The 25,287-nt window shown below is 31.4% G+C and overlaps 1 protein-coding gene across 1 annotated transcript; it reads left to right on the top strand.

Moving 5' to 3' along the window:
• Nucleotides 1–3,308: 3,308 nt before the first annotated feature.
• Nucleotides 3,309–24,793, top strand: LOC139528460 (A-kinase anchor protein 10, mitochondrial-like). Its single transcript, XM_071324443.1, has 14 exons — nucleotides 3,309–3,481; nucleotides 6,054–6,146; nucleotides 7,112–7,156; nucleotides 8,689–9,342; nucleotides 10,105–10,203; nucleotides 11,312–11,396; nucleotides 12,415–12,538; nucleotides 13,185–13,321; nucleotides 14,136–14,280; nucleotides 15,921–16,029; nucleotides 16,819–17,011; nucleotides 18,835–18,920; nucleotides 22,435–22,472; nucleotides 22,993–24,793. Exons 1-14 carry the CDS (start codon nucleotides 3,457–3,459, stop codon nucleotides 23,107–23,109), a joined length of 1,950 nt encoding a protein of 649 aa, XP_071180544.1. The 5' UTR covers nucleotides 3,309–3,456; the 3' UTR covers nucleotides 23,110–24,793.
• The last annotated feature ends 494 nt before the right edge of the window (nucleotides 24,794–25,287 follow it).

Here is a 25,287-nt window from a genome sequence, read left to right as displayed (position 1 = left end):
TTTTTTCATGTTTGTGTGCCTTGTTTTCTTAACAGATCAGATCGAATAAGCGTAATATGTTTTTAATTATTTGAACATTTACAAACGGCTTTATTATGTGTATATTTTTGTATAGCTACATGTTACATTTCTAGAAATAGACAGTCTCTTTTGTATACATTGAGCTTAATATGCGTGTTAATTTGCTGTTAAATATGTGTACATTAAATAAAAGTATGTTCTTTAATCATTTTGTTCTTTTTGTAAAGTGTGTAAGTAACAACTTGCCACAACAGTTGCACAAATAATAAAGTACAGTACAAAGCAATATGTTCATTCCCAGTATGGTCCTTCAGAAGGATTTGACAACAATACAATCATTATTAGATTACTTCAACATTTTCGAAGAGTACATGCATCATGTGCACTTCGTATTACAAGTAAATATTTAGGCATATTAGAAAAAGATTAAAAGCAGCAAATGTAAAGCATAAACAAGTAACTACATGAACGAACGAACGAACGAACGAACGAACGAACGAACGAACGAACGAACGAACGAACGAACGAACGAACGAACGAACGAACGAACGAACGAACGAACGAACGAACGAACGAACGAACGAACGAACGAACGAACGAACGAACGAACGAACGAACGAACGAACGAACGAACGAACGAACGAACGAACGAACGAACGAACGAACGAACGAACGAACGAACGAACGAACGAACGAACGAACGAACGAACGAACGAACGAACGAACGAACGAACGAACGAACGAACGAACGAACGAACGAACGAACGAACGAACGAATGAATGAATGAATGAATGAATGAATGAATGAATGAATGAATGAATGAATGAATGAATGAATGAATGAATGAATGAAAACGAATGAATGAATGAATGAAAACGTAACTTAACTTGGAGGACTTTCCCCTGTATTGTTTTTATAAACTTACATATTTTTTCTAAAATGATAGTATTGTCTGAATTAGATAAACTATTACATTTGTATGTATTTGGATTTTTACAGCAATCTTCAGGTAAAAATTTCTTTCTCTCTAAATCTAAAGATTTACAAGTCATTATATAATGGTTATATAAATGATATTCGTCACCGATTTCACTTGAATTGCATAGATGACAAAGTCTGTCGTTTCGTGACAAGCCTCGCCATCTTCCCGTCTAAATTGGTAAACGGTGACTACCGAATCTAAATTTGCAGTATGCAAATACTAAATTATTAGGCAATATGTTGAGATAATTCTCAAATTTCAGATTATTTAAAAAAAAATCTGTAACATAGGCATTTAGGTAAGGTTTCTATCTCTGACAAACATAATTGTGTGAACTGATCTTTATGAAATTAAATCAATTTTGTTACATCTGGTGATCCGTTTATTTGGCAATCGCCTATGGCAGTCAGTAGGATTTAAGAACATCGAGTTGCTAGTCAATGCGTTTTGTTAAAATGTACTTTTTAAGACCTTTTATATATATAACCATGTTCACTTTTTTGGTTCTTTTTTCAATCATTTGCGTTTAATTCTTCAATTTTTGTTTATTTTTTGTAACTGTTTTCATCAGCTCGAATATCAGCTCTCCCTCGCAGTATCTCTAGCTTGACATTTTGCCTGTAAAGTCAGTTCCAATAACAGAAATGGCAGTATTCCCATAATAATATAAAGATTAACAAGTCTAAATTTTTCACCACACCAGTTCAAAATTGAGACAGGAAAGTGTCAGGTACCTCTAAGACTCCTTATATTGACCAATCACTTTCTAGTTTTAACTCTGGAAATGTGGCCGGCTCTGAACATCATTATCTTTTATCATCAGTGACTTTCTATACTAAACAGTCCATGAATCAGAGTAGCGTAGTATGTGATGATGACCATATTCATCTCTTGCAAGAAATAGTAAATTGCTGCGTATAGTTTTCTCAATTTTACCACGTTAAATCAATTTATAAACTGATCAGACTCAGGACCACAGAAATTAAATCCATCCTAACTGCTATTTGTAGATAAATTGCAAAAACAATAAATAGTGTTGCTTCAGACCCCGTGACGTGTGAAAAAGATCAAATGATTGAGGCACACCCATATTTCAACTTTAAAAAAAATTATATTAATGCACATTGACTGTTAAACAACCTTATAACTTTTAACAATAAAAAATGCCTTTGTTTACATCAAGGATTTCAATAGTTTAACTATACAAATCTTTCTTTACAGTACATGTAAATTATTTCTTTCATTACAAATGTTCTTATTAAGGGCATACGATACAGTATTGAACCTGTATTTACAAGTTGATGAAAATTTGCATATAGGCTATTTTTTACCTCATTAAATCAAATATGTAATAAAAAATATACCTTCATGTGCTACTTTTTGAGTAAAATGAGTTCGAAATTTTGTATATTTGCTCAAAATTCAGATTTGTGTCCGTATTTTCTTTTTCGAAAGAAAGACATAACGTTTTTGCTTTAAAAGATAAACACAAAATGGTTTTTGTTAAATAATCGGTAATTTCTGTATTTTATAAGTATCATTAAAAATTATGCAATTTTTATTCCGAAATAACTCTATATTTATCAAATGTTCATGAATAGAGGAAAAAACGTCATTTTTTGCTGCATGTTTATCAAAATAAAAAAATTGCGCTATTTACAGTTTTATAAAATTTGGGTCACATAATCTCCTTGCAAAATGAAACAAATTGCTGTTTTAAAAAATAGGGGTCCATGCACTTGTTTTCAAATTAAATCAGTTTGAATGATAAAAATCAGTCGAAAAATGCATCTTTTCCCGATATGCCAGAGTCTGACGTCGCGAAAATAACATTTTACGTTAGCAACGTCATTACATTCCCTGTAACTGTATCGTATGCCCTTAAAAGTAAGATATGAGGGGGGATAGGAGGGGTCCTGATCCCAAAATCCCGGGCTTAAAAACACTAAATCCCGAGGTCCCGAAATTAATTAAAGTAAATCCCGGCTTCCCGAAATCCGAAAAAAAGAATTCCCGGATCCCGAAAGGGTCAATCCCGAAATCCCGAGCTTAAAGACAGCCGATCCCGGAGTCCCGATAAAGGTCCTATCCCCCCTCAGATATGAATTCAAATGAGAGAAAAATAAATTTTGAAAAAGGGGGAGGGCTAGAAAAAAAATACCTTGTCCCTAAGAACTTATCATGAATTAATAATGCCAATATTCATGCCTAGATTATATTATGATAGAGTTTGACCGATATTCGTTTCTTTTCTTATAGTCTATAAAATCATTGACCTATAACATACATTCGTTTCGTTTTCTTGATTCTGCAATTTACTATGACTTTGTCTACAAATATGGCTGCCTCCAGTCGAAATGGAATAGAAATTTTGAAGATATGAGATGTTCTATTTCCAAATTGTTCAAAGCTATATTGAAGTTAACTGACCATGTTTGAATAGTTTATTAAAATGCCCTTATTTAGAAGGAAAACAGGTACTGTCATATTAAGAAAGCCATGAACATTTGAAATAAGATATGTCCTGTTGGAGGCGTTTCCTGAAGAAAAAAAAGTATTGTTGATAGACTATATTGCTTGTCCTTTATGTAGCTCAAGATATAGTTTATCTTTGAATATTGCACATATGACTTTAAATTAGATTTCATTTAAAAAAACATGTCGTGTAACTTTCACTTTTAATTGTCAATCTAATATGAGGCAGCAGGCATTACCTGTGAAAGGGGACGAAGTCAGTATTATTTTTTTTTTATTCAAACATATTTTAACTTAAATATCTTTTAAAAAAGAAACAGAAATACCGTAACGTTTCCGATTTTGGTTCTGTTAGGGATTTTAGTTGTGACGTCATATTCAATGTAAACAAAGAAATGCTATCATTAATCGAATCCAGGTCCGTTCACGCCCATTCACGTTTGCATCCTTTCACACTCGCGCCCTTTCACTTTCACGCCCTACACAAATTTTATTGTTTTTGTGTTTTATAACTTTATAACCAAGTTTTGGAAAGTGTATTCCTATTAGTATATTTGTTGTCATTGTCTCAAAGTAAAGTGAGACAACATGTTTTTTGTGTTGAATAAATCTTAATCATGTTTTGGATAGTGTATTGTTAAAATATTTTGAATCATTGTTTCTAAATAAAGTGAGATTCTGACGACCAGGATTTTTGGGTGGAATAAATCTTAAATATTAATCAATTTTGGTTAGTGTAATGCTATTATTTTTTATTTAATTGTTTCAGATCAAAGTGGCCAATCTGTTAAAAAACAATTATCTTTTGTGTTTTTCATTTAAGATTTTCAAGGTTTTACTCGTACGAAGCTAAATACAAATGAAATACATGCAGTATTTACATCAAGGCAATTGAAAACAACAATCATGATTTTCTTATTATTTAACTGGAACTTGATTTTTAATTGGGTGGGAACGGACCTTGGTTGCGAACGTGCGAGGTGCGAAAGTGTATTGGGCGCGAATGGACCTGATACCTCATTAGACCTGTAAAGTTTTTTCATATCAAAGAATTATTATTAAAAATTAAATTGGTATTGTGTTCCTTCCTATATTTTACTAGACTGATAAATATATATTTTACTCAAAGTCTCATGACTACGATACCGGAAAAAGGAAGTAGATTTCTGAGCAAATGCAGGGATTTAAAAAAGTCTGAATAGTGAAAAAGTTAACGGTTTTGAGTTCATTATATTAGTAGAATGAAAATTTTGGGAAATTTTCCCCAATTTTTTTTTTTTATTGATTTTTCTCCTGTTATAGTGAAGTTTGTCCCCATACTATACATTTTGTGCTCTAAGTTTAGTTCAACTGCTGATGGTCTTTGCGAAACATAATGGGGTAGAAGCAGCAAAATCCCAGCACCTCAGTCCTTTTGGTATTTTTGACAATTTACAGACTTTAATAATCCATGGTCACCAAAAATCAAAAAATATAATATGGATCTAAAAGCTTCAATTCTGCAGCTACATTTTGTACCATGGCTACTTGGCTAGAAGCACATCTGAGCGCAGTCAATAAACATATCAAACAGTTTTGGTATTTAGCTGAATTTTGTCTCTAAATAACCTCAGATCTACTCCTAATAACCTTCTGACATCAAGCAACAATCACTTTTCAATTGTTACATCAAATGTTTTGAATTGTGATGTCAAAGTTTACAGGAACCTGTGTGATTTTACGTAATGGCACGAAAATTTGCATACAAGTGTAAATATGTCTATATAGTAATGTAAAACTAAATGCAACATAAGGCGTTTCTAATCACAATTAATGTGGGGACCAATTGAAGAAAAATATTACACAGTAATGAGTTTAATCTTCTGTATTTTATTTTAAAGAGATACAGCAATGATTAGAGGCTGGCATAATTAAACTTATGAACACATTTGTCCTAAAGTTTTGGTGTCTACTGCAGGGGGTAGTCTGTGAATAAAAGATTTAATAACATAAGATAAAAAAAAATTATAAAAAAAAACGGGCCTGAGAAGGGCATATAAAAATTATAAAAATGTGACTTTAAAAAACAATATAATTCAAATTGTTTCATTCTAAAAAGCATTTGGGTGACATGAAATGTTCTTTATTACATTGACAACATCTAACTTTAAAAGTGATTTGATAGAATTGATATATATTTTATAGGTCAGTCAAGGTCAATGATACTTGTTCGAGTCGTTTTTGTACAGGTAAAATAGAGGTCAACACACAAGCAAAAGGTGTTTACAGACTACCAGTTGGAAAAGCTTTTGATGAGATCGAGTTCAGAAAATTATGTTTTCATTTTAATTATTGGGATTGTTTTGCAAAGGAAAAAATTACATAACAAGGCTATCATCATGATCATGGCTATATATATTTGAAAAGTTAGTTTCAATTTTTTTTTTTTTTCATATGCCTTCGCAATTTTGGAAATAAATAAAACATTTCAAAAATTTCTGAATTAACAAAAGTAACACATAAAAGTAGTGTAAGTTTATATTGCTATACAGACAACATGAACATGTGTTCAATTTTTGATTTTGTTTATTTTAGATAAAAGTAAACTCCCTCCAGAAATTAAACAGTCTGGCAGTTTAAAGAGGACTCCATCAAACAGAAGTAAAGACTTGTCTAATGGAACAGTTTGTAAGTTAATCTTTAGAGTAACATTATCAGTAACAGTTTAAAGGGGACTCCATCAAACCGAAGTAAAGACTTGTCTAATGGAACAGTTTGTAAGTTAATCTTTAGAGTAACATTATCAGTAACAGTTTAAAGAGGACTCCATCAAACAGAAGTAAAGACTTGTCTAATGGAACAGTTTGTAAGTTAATCTTTAGAGTAACATTATCAGTAACAGTTTAAAGAGGACTCCATCAAACAGAAGTAAAGACTTGTCTAATGGAACTGTTTGTAAGTTAATCTGCATTCTTTTGAATTAGTCACTAAACAAACTATACTGTGGATTCAGTATGCATGGTATAAAGTCATCAATTTTAAGATTTAGGCAGTCTTTTCTTCTGTGAATTTTTAAAAGTTATCAAATATTTTTCTTGACTGAATCTTCATATTATACATGTTATATATGTCATATGTTATATGGAAATAAATATTTAGAGTTAAAAATTTTGATTCAAATGAAAAATACTTATACAATGTACAATATGATTTACCACAAAAATAATACTTTACAACATATCATGAAAATTTGAAAATGTCTTCTTTAAAATTTTGCATGTTGTCTTACTATCAAACCCCCTGAAAAATGTTAAAACATAAATTAATTTAATTTAATTAAGAAATTAAGAAAGTAAATACTTCAAATATTTCTTTCAATCTACATAGGCATTTGACAGGACGTCAAGCAAGCAACAATAAATTAATTTTCAATTTTCAATCTAATTGACCATTTCAGAATTTAACATTGCATTATGGGTTTTGTATATTCAAAAGTGTGCACCAGAACGTCATAAACAATGCAAATTAAACCAATGATAGGAAGTTTTTTTTCAATTTTTAGGGAACCAAAAATAAAACTACCCATCATGCCCATAGTTCTTTATATTCTAAAAATGCCAATTGTTTTCATATAATATTGTATATTTTTGTAGCACCTGGCAAGATTCTTCCAGATGATGAACTGTCCAAAGATGAAAGTAAGTATTACAGTTATGTGGATAAAAATTAGTTGCAATAGATGATAGATATAAGAAGATGCAAGTCACAATTTGTAAAAGTAAACCCTTATAAATTATTATAGGCCAAAGTACAGTCTTCAACACAGAGCCTTGGCTCACACTTAACAGCAAGCTATAAAGGGCCCCATAAATGACAAGTGTAAAACCATTCAAAAGGGAAAATCAACTGTCTAATCTATATAAAAAACAAGGAAACCAGAAACACTAATCAACATAGGACAACTACTGAACATCAGGTTCCTCACTTAGGACAGGTGAAAACAATTGCAGCGGGTTTAAACATTTTTATAGGTACTAACCTTCACCCTTACCTGACACAATAGTGTAACATCACAACATAGAATAACACACTATAAAATATCAATATAAATGGTTTAACTCAATCGAAAGACATATTAACACAAGTGAACATACACTGAACAAATAGATTTGATCTATGACACAATATATATGTAACTGGAGCATGATTATAGCTATTATCCTGATTTAGAGTAATTTCTCGCAATTTGATTGGCTTATATTGTCCTTATAAATTTCAGTACAATTTTTTTATTACGTCAATACGAATTATCTCCCTTATTTATTACGTCATTTGGACTTATCTCCCTTATACCATTGACCTAATAAAAAATTAAAAAAAAAAGATTTGCTTTATAGTTCTAATATATTAAATTTTTAACAGGTTTAGATTAAATATCTTAAATATATTTGGTTGATTATTGTACAAATATTGAATTTGAATATAATAATATGTAATATAACAAAATCAGGATAAATTCGTTACACAAGTGTTCAATCGTCCTAATACGGAATTTATCAGGTAATAAAATTCATATCGGGTTTGGATTCGCCTCACCCGATATGAATTTTATTGACCCGATAAATTCTCGTATTAGGACAATTGCACACTGTGTAACTAATAATATGTGGGGCATGTGTTATGTAATGGACAACCATCGATCAATGCAATAATATTTTTGTAACCATTTATTTTTTAAAACCAACTTAAAAGGACTTTTTTTTGGGACTACTGCAACACTGATACTTTTGAACACAACTCCACTGAGACAACTTAATAAAAATCATCATGTGTTGGAGACCGTATTATACTGTCATTTTAGTGGGACAATTTTACTGGAGTACTCAGACTTTGACCATTTTTGGACTATTTTGTGAATGTGACTGAATATTTTGCAATAATGTACAAATGATGTACAATTGACCGTTTTGGTCCATCATTATGAATTCACCATTTTATGACTATTTTTATACTGTTGTACTACAATTACACCATGTTCTGCATATTGAATGTCAAGAATAAATACTGCTATAAAAGCTCTCTATTCACTATATAAATGTATTCTAAGTTCCTGTTTTACAATTCTATACTGTACAGATAATTTTACTCCTCATAATCATTTACACTGGACTGGGAAACTTTTTACTTTGTTGCAGCAATCTTGTTAATATTGATTTGCATGATTTTACAGATTTTGAGTCCTTACACAAAAAATCATCACAACTGTGTAAAACACTTCAAGAAATTCTCCACGACAAAAATTCCTTGGGACACTTCATACAGTTTCTTGAGGACAGAAAAGCCAGCAAGTTTCTTAGATTTTGGTTAGATGCTCAGAGTTTTCAGGCTTCAACTTGGAGTCGTATAAGAAGCCTTGCTTTCAAAAAGAAGCGACAAAGTTCAAGCGAAAAAGAAAAATGTGATTCAGTGTGCAATCAAGAAGAATCTACACAAAAAAGTCAGCATTCTGGTCTGTCTAATGACCAACAAATAGATGAATATTCTGAATGTGATATAACAAACTCTAGACTTATTCAAAGTGATGCTGATAACATATCTGTGATAAAACCTAGTGCCAAAGATTTAAAAGGGGAAGTAACTGAAAATATTTCACCTTCAGGAGAGTCATTAACAAACTCTGAAGGGGAGGTAATTCAGAATGTGCCACCTTCTTGCCAGACTTTAATTAAATCAAAACCTATAACTGATAGTGCTTGTGAAGATAATAAAAAATGTCCAGAATCTCCTAGTTCTGATGTTTTTGAACCAATTATCAAAGACTCTGCAATAAAAAGTTATTCTACCAAATATTCCAGTCCGAATTTGACAGACAAATTAAAAAAGAGTAAGTTTGTTGCATTTATATGAGACCATGGCTCACTGGACCCTTGTTACAAAATGTTTTAATTTTATTATGTGTTTTCAGGCCTTTTATTCAACTTTGAATAGTTACCTAACAACATGAACAATAATAAAAATCACACTATATTCTCATGATATTACATCAATTGATGACACATATGTATTGTACACATAATTTTTACACACATATTTGCATGTTGACAGTCTTAAAACATGTAAAAAAGTTTGATATGTGCAAAAGTACAGAAATATGGTAGGTACAATGTTTACTCTATTTTCATGATTTTGTAGAATTCATTTTAAAGTTTACTACTACAGTAGTTGACATCATCCCAAATATGCATGAAATATTTGCCACTGGAAGTAACATGAGTAAAGCAAGTAACAATCAATACATATTTACATATGCTATGTAGGCATTGTATTTTTTTTTTTATCATTATTCCTTTTTGTTTGATGGTGATGGATAGACTGTTTTAATAATCATGATAATCATCATGAATAATCATCATGAATAATCATCATGAATAATCATGATAATTATCATGAATAATCATCATAATCATCATGATCACAATAATGGAAAACACTTGTTTGACATTTATAAAGCAAAAAAAGTTGTTTGAAGCATATGGATCACAAAAGATATGATTCAATGTAACACACTGAATCAATATTTATGTTTATTATGCAAATTAAAAGATATACAATAAGTAAATAGAATATGTTTCAATTTTCATTTCAGGTATAGAAAATGATGCAGTTCAAATTTTTTCCAAATATTTATCTAAAGATGCCACAGATCCTATAGGAGTTGATGATGTTCTTAGGCAGGAATGTATTAGTAAGTTACAATATAGATCCTATAGGAGTTGATGATGTACTTAGACAGGAATGTATTAGTAAGTTACAGAATAGATAGGAAAATTGTAATTAATATAACTTAACAATGACCAAAGCATTTTAAACATATTTGAACAATACTAGCAGAAAGTGTTTCATACAAATAGTGTGTGCAAGATCAATGCTTTAACGACCCTATAAAATTACAAAAAAAAAAGATTCAATTCTTATAATAACATTTTATGCTATAACCATGAAATAACAAGTTAAAGCACATTTTTTTTTTTTTTTTTTTTGTGTGAGCATTTTTACGACGTTGTTGTGAGAAGCACATGCTGTCATGAATATTGAATTTTACTGAAAAGTACAGTCTGATTTTGGAGTGTCCTACTATTGCATTCAGCTAATCAAAAATAAAAAGTTTTATGATACAAAAACATGTAATGTAATTTGTATATCATGTACAATGATGTATAGAGAGACATACAAATGGCCAGAAGTAAAATTAAACTGTGCAATAACCGGGGCTTTACCTATTTTATGAGAGGTAATTGAATTTTATAATGTAATTGATCTGCTTCTCTTTCAATTGCAATGATATTTATAGATTATCGTTGATCATCTCAACGAGATTGATATTCTCGCTTGAGCCGGGACGGCAAAAGCGAGAAAGGCAATCGAGTTGAGATGATTAATGATAATCTGTTTATTGCTATTTTACCTATGACGACAATGTCAATTTCATGTCAATTTCGTTAGTAACTCCACATGCCTGCTTAGTTTCTACGATAATTTTCCATCTCACGTGAGTAGCTTGATATGAAAATTATCACAAAAACAGATTAAAGGAAATTTGCACAAAAGAGCGATAATAAATTTGAATTCCAAAGCTCCTCTGTATACTGCAGATTCATTTATTTGCATGAGTAACAATTTATGTGGATTGAGGAAAACTTACAAATATATCAAATATATATATATCATTAAACATTTATGGTTCACCAGAGTGTACCAACATGACCAACTACAGACACTAAATCCATGAAAATTTGTCCCCAGAAATAATAAGGAATCCATGGCCACAGTAATATATTAACTATATTTTGTAGGTAAGATTTGTCGAGAAGATGGAGAGGTTGATCCTGATTGTTTTGTTGATTGTCAAGAATTTTCTGTTTCCAAAATAGAATCTGAGTAAGTTATGTATGGAGAAGGAGGTTTAGGCTTAATGAATTTAGAATTGACTATCTTTGGATGCAAATAAATAAACAAGATTTTAAATGTATGTGCTTGCATAAAAAATCTCTTTAAAGATGGGCGAAAGATACCAGAGGGACAGTCAAACTCATAAATAAAAAATAAACTGACAATGCCATGCCAAAAAAAACCAGACTCATAATACAACATAGAATAAAGACTTAAGAAACATGAACCCCACCAACAACTGGAGGTGATCCCAGGTGCTCTGGTAAGCAGATCCACTATTCTAAAGTGAAGACATTTATATGATTTTTTTCATATATTTTGGAGTGATACATTTTTGAGATGAGTTTATCTTATCAGCTTCATAAAATTTACTTTAAATTTGATTGATATAATTTGAAAGAAATATAATCAATTCTTTAGTTAAAACATTATGCACTATTGAAAAATTGTAAGTGAAGTATTCTTTTCTTTCATCTGCTAAAGTCTTAGAATTTTATGTTGTTTAGTATTTAAAAGAGATTATGTACATGGAAGATACATTGAGATACAAGATTTTTTATATTACATTCTCATTTAAATCATAAGCAGAAACCAAAGTTTGTATACCGGTATATAACATGTACAAATGTATAACAAACCTCTAAATTGATGAGACCAAATTTAACAAGAATATATCTAAAATGTCTTTAGCTCACCTAACCCATAGGACCAAGTGAGCTTTTCTCATCACTCAAGCTTTGCCACAATCAACAATGGGGTATTTAGTTTTGGGCAAATACTAAAGAAGAATTAAAAAAGAGAAACTTTTAAGAGAAAAAACATTAGCAATACAAGGTCAACAAAAATGAGACTTTTATCATGCATTCTATTCTAGTCTACAATGTTGAAGAGTGTCCATTCTATGTTGAAAATCATGAAGACCCAGGTGAGCAACACTGGCTCTCTAGAGTCCCTAGTTATTTTTATCTTTTCATTATATTTTCATGATGTTTTTCCTGCATTGCAGACATTTTCCTAGCTACAATGGTAGTGAGTTTCACTTGAGGTACCAGATTGATTTGGTAACCAGTGGTCATATATACCTGTCTGATTTCCTATACTATGATCCTGCTTTCTTCTACTTCATGGAGGTAAGTACCAGATTAACCTGGTTACTAGTTGTCCTATAGGTGAAATACCACCAAATCATAGTATGTAACATGCGGTTGCATATGAAAATAGGTTAAATTTTTTTTTACCTTGAATATGACAGTGGTAGGAAATAATCTAAAGCTTGTACGCTGGTAAAAAAGAGTTGAAAATTTGATTGGTTAACTTCCAGTGATGGCTATTTTCTTATATTGCAGTGAAATGTTATGTGAATTTTTCTCTACAATACTGGACAGGATAAAACTTTACTCGTGCCAAGTATTCTTTATTTGAAACACAGATAAATTATGAACAATTTTTTGAATTGTTCTAGTTTAAATCATGCAAGCTTAGCTGTCTCCTAAAACAATTTCCACTTGCTATACGTTATTAGTGTTATTTGATCATGCAAAATTAAGCTTGAATAAATGTTTAAGATTGATTGATAGGTTGCTTCTTTCTTTATATTCATTGTTTAGATACATGTATGTTATTTACTATAATGTGAATTTTGAGCCATATTGATAAGGATGTTTTTGGGTTATGACTTAGTTTTGCATGAAATTAGTGAAGTGACAGAAACGAATAAAGTAAAGTATAAGAAATCTAAAAATAGTATATTATAATCATATATTTGTTGTTGTATAGTACATGGAACAAGAAGGAGGAAGTAATATACTACAGTTCTGGATAGCTGTAGAGAACTTTGAGAAACATTTGAGGTCACATGAATCAGGTTATGATGGCATGCAGGCTCAAGCTGATGCTATGGTTCTGTATGATAAGTAAGTTTTAAATAGCTTGCTAGACAAAGTTCTTTGTCAGTTACCAACCTCCCCCCGCGAGTTTGAATGGTCAGATTACATAATTAAAAGTTACAGAGGCTTCAGATCCTTTCCAAATAGCTAAACTCTATAACTATGGGAGAGCAAAAGTATTTATAAGATGTTTATCTGAAAATACTGCAAATTGTTTGATTTTACCATATTTTCCAACAGAAAGAACTGATGTGATTAATGAGGTTATTTAAGCCAACTAAGGGCCAAGGGGTGCACATCATTCATAAAAAGAACAACTCCAGATTTGTCTTTCAGAACATCTTTCTCAACTGAAGGACTGAAATTACACATGGAACAAAAGTTTGTAGTACCTTTATTTTGAATATTACTATTTTAGATGAAAAAATAAAATAACAAAACACCATAAACAGCAATAGGAATGCTTCTATTTGTAAATTTATTGGGGTGTAAAAGCATTGACTGAAGTACATTTGATGCTTCATTCTAAAAATGTTAGCACAGTCAAAGCTTTTACAACCCTATAAAATTACAAAAAGAAGCCGTTTTACTTATAATTACATTTTTTTACCAGGATCATAAAAACACGATTTCTATCAAGGTTTTCTATATTTATCTGTGCACTTTATTGTGAAAGGTGGTGTCATCATGAATGTTGCATTTCGTTTTGAAATGAAGACCATTTTCACATTGACCTGAGATTTCTGTTAGCCAATCAAAATAATGTACTAAAATGAATCATATATGTAATGTAATTATAAATAGGTACCTGACCATAATGACAGACCTGTATCTTTTTCAGATATTTTTCGCTACAAGCGACCCATCCATTAGGTTTTGATGATAAATGTCGATTTGATGTGGAATGTAATATATGTCGAGAAGAGGGGCCTTTACCGGATTGTTTCTCTAAACCAAGAGAGATGGTGTTAAAAACTATAGAAAAGGTAATGGAAAATTTGACAGTTACTGTAAGTCTGTTTCAATTTCAATCCAGAAAAAAACAGTCACTTTGAGTACTTCCTGTTTGTGAAAAGTGTTACAAAAAGAATGGTCATTAGTAATGAGCCATGGGAGGAAAAACTTTAGAAATTAACTTTTTTACAAAGTCAAATAGATTATGATCAAATTTTTGAAACACAACTTAAAAGTCATAAAAATGCTTAGTTTGAAGAGATAACAGAGGATTCATTATTATAATGGATACCAATTTTGGGGATTTCGTGGGTACAGGTGAACCAAAAATTAAAATGTTCAACGAATATTAAATTTCCTATAGGCATGTATATAGACCAGCAAAACAAAGAAATTAAGTATCCACAAACAAGCAAGTTTTCCTGAAAAATATATGAATCCACAGTAAAGCCTCGGTCACACCTTACCGGATAGCTCGAACGGACGCCTAACGGATAGTTTTTTTCAATCCGTTCATGTCTGTTAGATGTCCGTTGTTATCCGTTAGACGTCCGTCCATATCTGTTGCATGTCCATTCAGCATACGTTTTATCCGTCGACGTCCGTTCTGTCCGGTGGAAAATTTTAAGCATTTTCAAAACTTTGAACGTCCGTTAGGCGTCCGTTTTGTACGGTACTCGTCCGTTTTGTTTCCCTTTTGTATCCGTTACGTGTCCATTATACATCTGTTGGAGGTCTGGAAAATAAATTCACCAACGGACTTCTACCGGATGTTTAACGGATAAAACAGATGTTGAACGAATGAGAAACGGACTTTTACCGGACGTATAACGGATAAAACGGATGATGAACGAATCTGAAACGGATAAATGCCGATTAAAAATTTCGCGTCAGAAATGCCAATTATTGGTATGTCAGATTTCTTAAAGTTCATGAATTCTTATTATTCATAATCGACCTTAGAGTAAGGGCGATTCTTCACAATCAAGCAGCTCTTATTTAGGTCAGACACTGACCTTTTGCGGTATTTTGAAAAATAAACCAAAACCAGTTACACCTAAACATTTTGAATATTTATGCAATGTACATGTATTATTATTGTCGCCTTTAATTTTTCGGTATATAATGTTCATCCGTTTTATCCGGTACGCTTCCGTTAGGTGTCCGTTTTATGCGGTACTCGTCTGTTGGATGAACGTTCGACATCTGTTCTGTCCGGTACGTTTCCGTTTCTCATACGTTGCATATCCGGTGTGTGTCCGTTAGGCATCCGTTACGCGTCCGTTTTATTCGGTCAGTACATCAACGGATTCCCAACGGATAACAATATTGTCACCGGACAACTTTTATTTTCATAAGTTAGGCGTCCGTTCGTGCTATCCGGTAAAGTGTGACCGAGGCTTAACATTATTACTTAATAGTTATCAAAGGTATCAGGATTATAATTAAGTAAGCCAGACGCGCGTTTCGTCTTCATAAGACTCATCAGTGACGCTCATAGACATTTACATGTGTATTATACAGCAGTTCATACATCTAAATGACACATAACAAATACGTTTCTAAACCTTACATATAACATGACATATCTTTATATTAACATGATCAGTATAACCTCAAATATTAAGTGATTTGTATCGATGTATGCATGAATATATTTATATGTTTGCAGGTTTACTTTTCTGATTTCCGTCAAAGTGAAATATTTTATAAATTTTTATCTGAATTGGTTGGTACTGTACATTCCACAAGAGAGTTACCAAGGCAACGAAAACGTACTGGTTAGTAGAAAATCTTTTACTTATTTTGATATCTATTATTTTTATGAAAATTATTAATCAAATATTCTTTGTACAATTTGATGAAACAATAATCACACAGATTTATCAACTAATGAACAATCTTAGGAGAAGGATATAATTTTCTAACAACACTGGAGAATGATATATATATACCGGTACACATAAACATTGAGATGTTGGTATTTGAACTCATTATACTCCAAGTTAACACTTTTATTGTAGAACCAATGTTGAAAGCTAAGATTGTCTTACCTGACTTACCATAACTAAAGAATGAGTATCCCTCATTAAACTTATTTTATTATGCCCCATTTTATGCCTCATTTATGGGCATTATTTTTTTCTGGTCTGTGCGTCTGTTCCTCTTTCTGTCTGTCCTGCTTCAGGTTAAAGTTTTTGGTCAAGGTAGTTTTTGATGTAGTTGAAGTACCATCAACTTGAACTAAGTACACATGTTCCCTATGATATGATCTTTTAATTTTAAGGCCAAATTAGAGATTTCCCCCCATTTTCAAGGTCCACTGAAACAATCTTCAACAATAAGCAAAAACCATACTGCATAGTGAAATAAAAAAATCAAAATCAACTTCCTGATTTTTATTTAAAAACAATAAACAATAAAAAGAGATATGACAGTCAGAAATTCTCAGAATACCTCCTTATGTACTTATATTCCAGTATATTTTCTAGCATGCAAATATTTCATTAATCTTCAACAAATGAATAATAAAACAAATGAGTTCTTACAGTAGTATTTGAACATTATAGATAGTGATGCTTCACAAGACAGTAGTACACACAGTGGAGAGAGTGTACGGAGTACTAGCACACGTAATACATTACTGGCATCAGGAACTAGTCTACCGCTGGGACGGGCAATGAGAAAGTTTGAAAATGACATGAACAACATTGATCCTGGTCTATTAAATCCAGATTTACTATGGAAACGGGACAATCCTAAGTGAGTTGTTTAATTGTAGATTCCTAAGATACTAATTTTCATGGATCTCAAGGATACACATGGTACAGGGGAACCATGAATCTCAAGGGTACACATAGTACAGTGGAACCATGAATCTCAAGGGTACACATTGTACAGGGGAACCATGAATCTCAAGGGTACACATAGTACAGGGGAACCATGAATCTCAAGGGTACACATTGTACAGGGGAACCATGAATCAATCTCAAGGGTACATATTGTACAGGGGAACCATGAATCTCAAGGGTACACATAGTACAGGGGAACCATGAATCTCAAAGGTACACATGGTACAGGGGAACCTTGAATCTCAAGGGTACACATTGTACAGGGGAACCATGAATCTCAAGGGAACACATGGTACAGGGAAACCATGAATCTCAAGGGGTACACATGGTACAGGGGAACCATGAATCTCAAGGGTACACTTTGTACAGGGGAACCATGAATCTCAAGGGAACACATGGTACAGGGAAACCATGAATCTCAAGGGGTACACATGGTACAGGGGAACCATGAATCTCAAGGGTACACATGTACAGGGAAACCATGTACAGGGAAACCATGAATCTTAATGATAAATGAAATCAGAATTTTTTATAAGAACATATACAGAATATGTCAAAACCATAAATCAAATATCTAAGAAAACCAAGTATTTCTGAATCTACAAAAATTGGTACATGTACCCACAAAAATAAATTAATCCAGAGCACTGTAAACCAACTTATTGTCGTGGATACATTTTTTGGTGTCTAAACCTTTCTAGATGACTTCATGGTTATAATTTTTTTTCAAGATCCAATGATTGGACCCTATGGCCTTTCTTGACCACTCTCTTCTATATTCAACATGTTCAACTCAAATTTTATCTCTCTACTTGTAAATGTCATGAAAATAATTCACTAAGGAAATACACGCTACATTAAAATTTGTAACTGTGTCGGAAAAGAAGATATAACAAATATGTTACATTTAACCTCTGTTTCTTATAATTAGTGTTTGTTTAATCACACACATTTATCTGCTTTTGGTTGACTGAGCTTTCTTAATAAAATTGAGTTTGGGATTGTTGTACTTACAAAAGATAACAGTAAATTACAGAACATCACAACTAATTTGCCGTTTCAGAATCTAATGCATTATGGGTAATATTTTCAAAAACGTTAACAACATATTTCCTATGGTTTAAAACATTCTTAACAATGGAAATTCAACCAATGACTGAATAATATTTGTATTTTGATGTATGAACAATGAGATTACCCATAATCCTTTAGGTTGTGAAAGGCAAATTGGTAGATGATCATATTAAGTATAAAGAGTATACATCAACAATATAGAAAATTTTGTACCCAATAAATGATCAAATTAAAAAATCTTGTTAAGCTTTTAGTTTTATATTTGAAAAGTCAACTATTTTGAAGTGAGGTATGTAATACACAAGGTAAATAGAACATCTATTTATTATTAAGCATTGTAACTCATATCTATTCCATAATTATAAAAAAAGAAGATGTGGTATTATTTCCAATGAGACAAATCTCCACAAGAGACCAAATGACACAGAAATTAACAGCTATAGGTCAACTTATAAATGACCTTTAACAAGGACCAATGAGCAAAACCCATACCACATAGTCAGCTATAAAAGGCCCTGAAATCACAAATGTAAGTTCCATACCAGGAAAGTCGCCTCCCAAAACATCACTTTAATAATAATAATAATGCAAAACAATTCAAACAATAAAAATAACAGCCTAACTTATGTACATAAAGCCATGTTTTATTTATGTTTACAGGATGGTAATGGGGACTGTAGATGGGTTTGGACAGTTTAAATCAGAATTTGATCCTCATCCGGATAAAGATAAAGAAAAACCTAAAGGTAAAACTAACAAATAGAATCTAAATCTTATAAGTATAGATATCAATGGTATTTTTTTTAATTAATATTTCATCAATAATCTCATAAAAGGGCAAAATCTTTCAGTTTGAAAGACCTTTGACGATTTTATTTTGAAGGTAACATTTAATGTCAATGATGCATCTTTCTACTGATTTGAAAAAAAACCATGTCATTTCAGTAGCATAATATAACATGAAAAATTATAACAAAAAAAGAAGAGATAATATCAAAATTTAAGAAAATAGCAATCAAGTATATTTATTTGAAAATATTTATGTTATACCTTTTATATTTGGCACACTCTTACAGAGGTATTCATGGTAATCAATCCAAATATACAAATAAATAATAATTTTTTTACCCTTATCATGGGCGGATCTGAAACAGGTAGAAAATAATATTTTGCTGAAATAGCAAGGCAAATTTTTTTGGGTAGTTTTTTTTGGTTTAAAAAACAAAAATAAATGTGAAATGCACTAATTTAAAGGTATCTGACGGGGGCATGTATATTAGATTTCATAGTTAAAGCGTCAGGGTTGGACATTTTTGATGCCCTATTCTCCCCAATTGTAGTAAATTTTTTGGATGGATCTAAAGCTATGTACCAATTTAATTGACGATGTTTGATGTGGGTTTTGTCAGTTAAAAATGGATGTTGAAAAGTTCTCCCTAGCTAAGCGAGTCATTGAAATAGAGGCCAAAACTAGCATCTAAAGAATGCATTGCGATTGTGTTATTCGCACCACAGATGTATCTGATCATACATTTTAATTTTTTGATTAATGTTTTACTTTATTTACTAAAAAGTGAATCCACAAAAACATTTATTGAGAGTTTTCTAGTGATGACTTCTGTACACATCTTTCGTCAAAGCCATAGACGTGAAGTTCACCATAAGCATCTTCCTCTGATTTCGTCGAGAAAAATCATCAATGATTCTGTCAGTCATGTTCAATGATTTTATGGACATACAAAAGTAATATTGCATTTAAGCGTTAAAAAAAATACGCCCGTTATTTTATACATTTTATGCTAAAGTATTGTTTTCATCCCAGATAGGCCAGAATGTATTTAAGGCAAAAATCTGGGTCAGAAATATTTTCTCTCTAAAATATCTGTGACCCCCTTTGCTGAAAATCAAATGGTCCGTACCAAGGTCCAAAGACTATTTATCTATAAAGAGAGTTCTGACTGAGGATCCCATTTCAGCAACGTTATTATTGGGCTGGGGTGTGTGGGGTTAAATATGTTTTTGTAGGTAAATATTATGGCTATGGAACTCTTTTTATCATGTGAGTGTAATAGAGTATTGCCTTTTGTTGGGTGGAATTGTGAAATAGGAGCCAGCACCTCCTTGCTCCACCCGTTGTCACTTTGAAGGCATCATGATTGTCATCCTCAGCCTAAGCAATATGTTACTGTAATTTGAATTTCAAAATGATTGAGTGACGTTTTTTCAACCCCACAGTAGCGAATCCCATTAACTTTGACATTATCAATAATATATTTCACATAAAATAAATACGTATAAGTAAAGAGTTGTTGCATAAAATATACGGGAATGGCAAATTGATGTAATCTAGTATGAGTAATCATTTTACAGTATTATAAAAAAAAAAAAAGTTAAAGTAAAGGGTACACCCCCCTCTGAATCTGCCACTGCCAATGGTTGCCCTAATACATGTTTGTTCTTCCTTATTCACAAAAAATCTTTATTGGCCCTACATTAAAATATGGAAAACAACGTTAACAAGATTGATAACTGTAGCATCTTTAATTGAAGTTACATGTTAAGCTTTCTTGTTGGTACATGTCAACAGATTTTTACCAAAGGACAGAACTGTTACTACAATGTACAATTTTTTTCTCTTAGAGATGTAAAGGGAAAAAATAAAGAATAGAACATGTCAATTTATGGTATGAGAATAATAAGGCCACACCAATTTAATTTCTTGTTCTACGGATTTTTGGACTCCAAAATTTGGGGCGAGCGAGCGATTTGAAAATTTTAATAAAAAAATATTTAATTTGCAAATTTTTGAGGCGAAGCTTAAAAATTAAAGGCGAGCGATTATAATTTTTTTTTGTAAACATAAAATAATAGGTTTTGACAATATTAAAACTTGATTTATCACTTGTACTTTGACATTTCTTTAATTTCTGAAGTATTTTTTCCCTGTTCACCAAGAAATAATTAAATCTGGTCTATGTATGTGTGACTGACAATGAGACAATTCTCCATCCAAATCATAATCAGTTTGGGGGCAACCCCTTAATGTTATAAATATCCCTTTTACATGTTGTATGAGGGATCAATATAAGTTATAATATATTTGTTAGTACAAAAGGGCTCATATTTTCTCATAGAACTATATATCTATCTGGTATTAAATGGTCAAAACATGTCCAAGAATTTAGTAATATTCCTGGACTTTAACCATGTTAACACATTTACTTTAACAGTTTAATATTATTCAAAATAAGTGGACCCCTCTTTTAGAAAAAATTGTTTAAAATATGATGTAGCTCTCCTCTTTTTGAGTACAAAATACTAAGTGTTCAAAGGTTTTGTATAGAAGAACTAAACAAATCCTTGGTATTTCTATTTTCTTTTTAACATCAGTAAAATTACCCCTTGTCTGAGGGAGGGTTGTTCTCAACCTGATAATAACAAACACAGGTCAAAGTACGGCCTTTTACACAGGGCTTTGATACAGACCAAACAGCAAGCTATAAAGGACCCCAAAATTATTAGCGTACACAATTCGAACAGGAAAACCAACGATCTAATTTATATCCAAACGAGAAAATACCAATGAACAACATCAACAAACGATAACTGCTGAACGACATGCTCCTGAATCAATCAGGACAGGTGCATAAACATGCAGCGGCTATGGATAGTTTTGTTTCGCCAGCATACAATATAATTGCAGTTGAAGGCAAATCCTTCAGAAGTTCTTTGTACTTCATTCTAACAACGAGCATTGTTGATAGGGAATATAGGTAAGGGGTAAAGAAACCAATTTTTTGTTCTTCACGGAAATACCCGCTGTTATAACTTTTTATCGGAGCACTCCAGGTTTCATGCTGAAACAAATATTCTCACAGATATTAACACAGTTTGGTGGGGTGCTTTTATGTTTAAAATCGTTATATATATACAGGTTAGACTGATTAATAAATGTTGATATCTTTTTATAATATTTACAAAAAAAACGGTGCGGGAAATGGACATGATTACAATTCCGGATGCGGGAAGCGGGAATATAAAAAAAATAAAAAAATTCTGTTTTGAAAAAAATAGGTGCGGGCGGGTCCGTCGAACAAGGGATCAAATTGGTGTGGCCTAAGCATTTAATTTCCTATCAATAAATTAACATATGCTTGTCATCAGCCTAGTTACAAATGAATAGATGTGTAATAATTAATGAGCAAATGTTTTTTTTTTCCCCGAATGATATGTTATTTTTTTTAATTTTTATAATTTTAGGCACAGGATTTTTTAGAAAGAGCAAAGAAAAGGAAAAGGTTGGTTTAATTGTTGACTAAAATGAATATTATAACAAACATATAACCTTTTGACTTGCACTTGTAACCATGAAGTAATTTGATTGAATACTGAATTATTTATGGCAACTGTGTTTTTGATATTTTTGTAAATAAAACAAAGAAGGACACTGTCATCATTTGGCAATAAACTATTTTCAAGTTATGTCCTTCACCGTAAATTTTGTGCGCCTTTGTGGCGTCATTTAGCAGATAGAGTAAGTAGATCACCTCAGTCCCTGCTCTTTAAAAGTTCAATGTTACCGTCATATAGCCATATTGTGCTAATGCAGCATAAACACTTATCAATTAATTAATTAAAAGTTCAAAGGATAATAACTTCTAAAATATACCTCATTTGCACATCTTATTATAAACAAATATATATAACTTTTTTTACAGTGTATACTTTTAAAAACTTTTCATTTTTATTCTCTGTTTTATGTCATAACTATTATATTATATTGTGCACAATAAGATAATTGTTTGTTGATTTTGATAGGAAGAAGAGGAGATGGCGATTAAGATAGCTCAGATGATAATAAGTGATGTTACATCGGTCACACAAACTATTGGTGCAATGAAATCACAGTCTTTCAGCGACAAACCAGAGTCATAGCATTATGTTTGTTGTTATATTATATAATTTTGTATTGTTGATTTTGTATTTTGATCAGAGAGCATTTAATCAGATTGAGCATGTTTGATAAATTTTATACACCAGTATATTTTAATACGCAAACTGCATGTTACCATTAAGAAATCATGTGTGACCTTGACATTAAAGGGTAATATCAATATACTGTAAGTGCTTCATTTTCATGGATTGTATATTTTAGGATTTTCAAGGCAAAACTTGTTTGCAAGGTTATGATTTCGCTTTTAGCTGTTCTTTATTTGTGATCTGCCTCATAGATTACAGTAACGTTATTGTGACTTTGACAGAATTGTTTATCACCAATGAATAAAGTTTGCATGTGGTGACTGAAATATTCAAAATTTGGTATAGTTAGTTCTAATTATGAACACAAAATTAATTCAATGAGAGGGGTTGCATTTTAAACATATCTGTTACACAAAATATGTTGCATTATGAACATATCAGGTACAAAAATATGATTTTTATGGACTTGTATTCTTTATTGAGTAGATGTTTTACAGTTATATATGATAGATGGATAATGGTATATTTTCTAGTTGATAATATGTGTGATAATTCAGGTATACTTAGACTGAAGATTTTGAAAATTTTATTAAAGGATTCCTTCACAAATCTGTCATAGAACTGAAGTATTGATGAAATATTTTCCCTAAAGATGATTTTAAACAATTCAACAATACAATTGGAATAGGTCGACAAACATTTAGAAGTTTAATAATAACTAGAGTATGTTAATGCCTGCAATAATTTTTTTTTTTCATGCATGATGATAAAAAAAATACATTTGGTATTTAGAAGAATATAGTGGAACTTGCCTAATCTGACACACTGGGGGACTAGAAAAAAATGTAAGATTAAGCAAGGTGTCCAAATACTCAGGATTTCTGCAAGGGTAGGCCTATTTTGGGACCATGAAAATGTGTCGTTTAAAGCAGGATGTTGGAATACTCAGGTGTCAGATTAGGCATGTAACACTGTAATTCTGGAGTAAAAAGACATATTTAAGACACAAAATTGTACATTTTTAAGTGATGTACAATAACTCAGGCTTGCATCTACTAATATGATTAAACTGCTCACACAAACTTGCATATCTTCATTGTATGGTTTCTTTTGTATATGAATCATTGATGGTCTTGGTTTTTGCAGGTCACTAGATGCTGACAAATTGTCATCTCCAGTTGTTTTATTACAACAGAAATTAAATCTTTCTTCAGAATCAGTTTGAAACAATCAATAAATGATTATTTTTACAAGGAATATTTAAAAATACCTATTGAATGAACTCCACAGGGATTTATACAATCTTAAAAAATCAATGGACAGTTTATGTGGTAGAGAGGTTTTGTATTTGAAATCATACCACATTTTATTTCTAGAGGGGTAACCACCAAATGATTGTGGGGAAACTATTCACTTTCTTTGCATTTTGATTAATACTCATGTCATGTTTTACATAAAAGTGTTGAATTTGATGTTAGAAAAAGCTGTCACTCTCCTTACTGAAGATTTTTTCAGTAAATATTCTTTAATAATTTATATTAACTTATTTAATGCTTTTTCCTCTTATCTATACAATTATCTGTAACTGTAGTTTATATACATGCTGCTTCTCTATTCTCAATTTGCCCAAAAATAAAAAGGAATAGAAGAAAGGGGGGTTCATGCCCTAAGCCACTTTATATTGCTTCATTGTAACTTTATTTTTTTTGTATTTCCTTGCATCCACTGTCATGAAAGTTAGAGCTGAATTGTGTTATTTCCATTATAACTCAGACTGCAGTATAATTGTGTAATTTTTTAGTTTTATAAAAATGAATAATTACCACTTGAACCACTGTTTTCATTTACTAGGAAGAAATTGTTCCGAGTATTCCTTATTTTGATTGGCTAATTTGTTACCTGGATACAAGGCGCTTTTATATATTTCCTTGTTTCGGTATTCGCATTTCATTTGAAATTTATCGTTGAAATTGTATCCTGTGATATATAAAGTATACACAGTATATTGTAAAAATGCTTGAAATTTGCTTTGATTCTGGCGTTATCACATGACTCTGTATCGGGTATTAACGATATCATTGATGATATGAATATGATATGAATATTGGTTATAGATTATTGTAAATACAGAAG

This window comes from Mytilus edulis, chromosome 6, assembly GCF_963676685.1.
Source record: "Mytilus edulis chromosome 6, xbMytEdul2.2, whole genome shotgun sequence".
In the NCBI taxonomy this organism is placed as follows: domain Eukaryota; kingdom Metazoa; phylum Mollusca; class Bivalvia; order Mytilida; family Mytilidae; genus Mytilus; species Mytilus edulis.
Note: the sequence above shows the minus strand (reverse complement) of the source record. Positions and strands in the feature narration are given on the sequence as shown.

Coding starts and splice junctions, on each gene's coding strand:
- LOC139528460 (XM_071324443.1), top strand. CDS start 3,457: ATGCCCTTATTTAGAAGGAAAACAG. Junction 12,539..13,184: donor CTTTCTTCTACTTCATGGAG/GTAAGTACCAGA, acceptor GTTGTTGTATAG/TACATGGAACAAGAAGGAGG. Junction 18,921..22,434: donor AGATAAAGAAAAACCTAAAG/GTAAAACTAACA, acceptor TTATAATTTTAG/GCACAGGATTTTTTAGAAAG.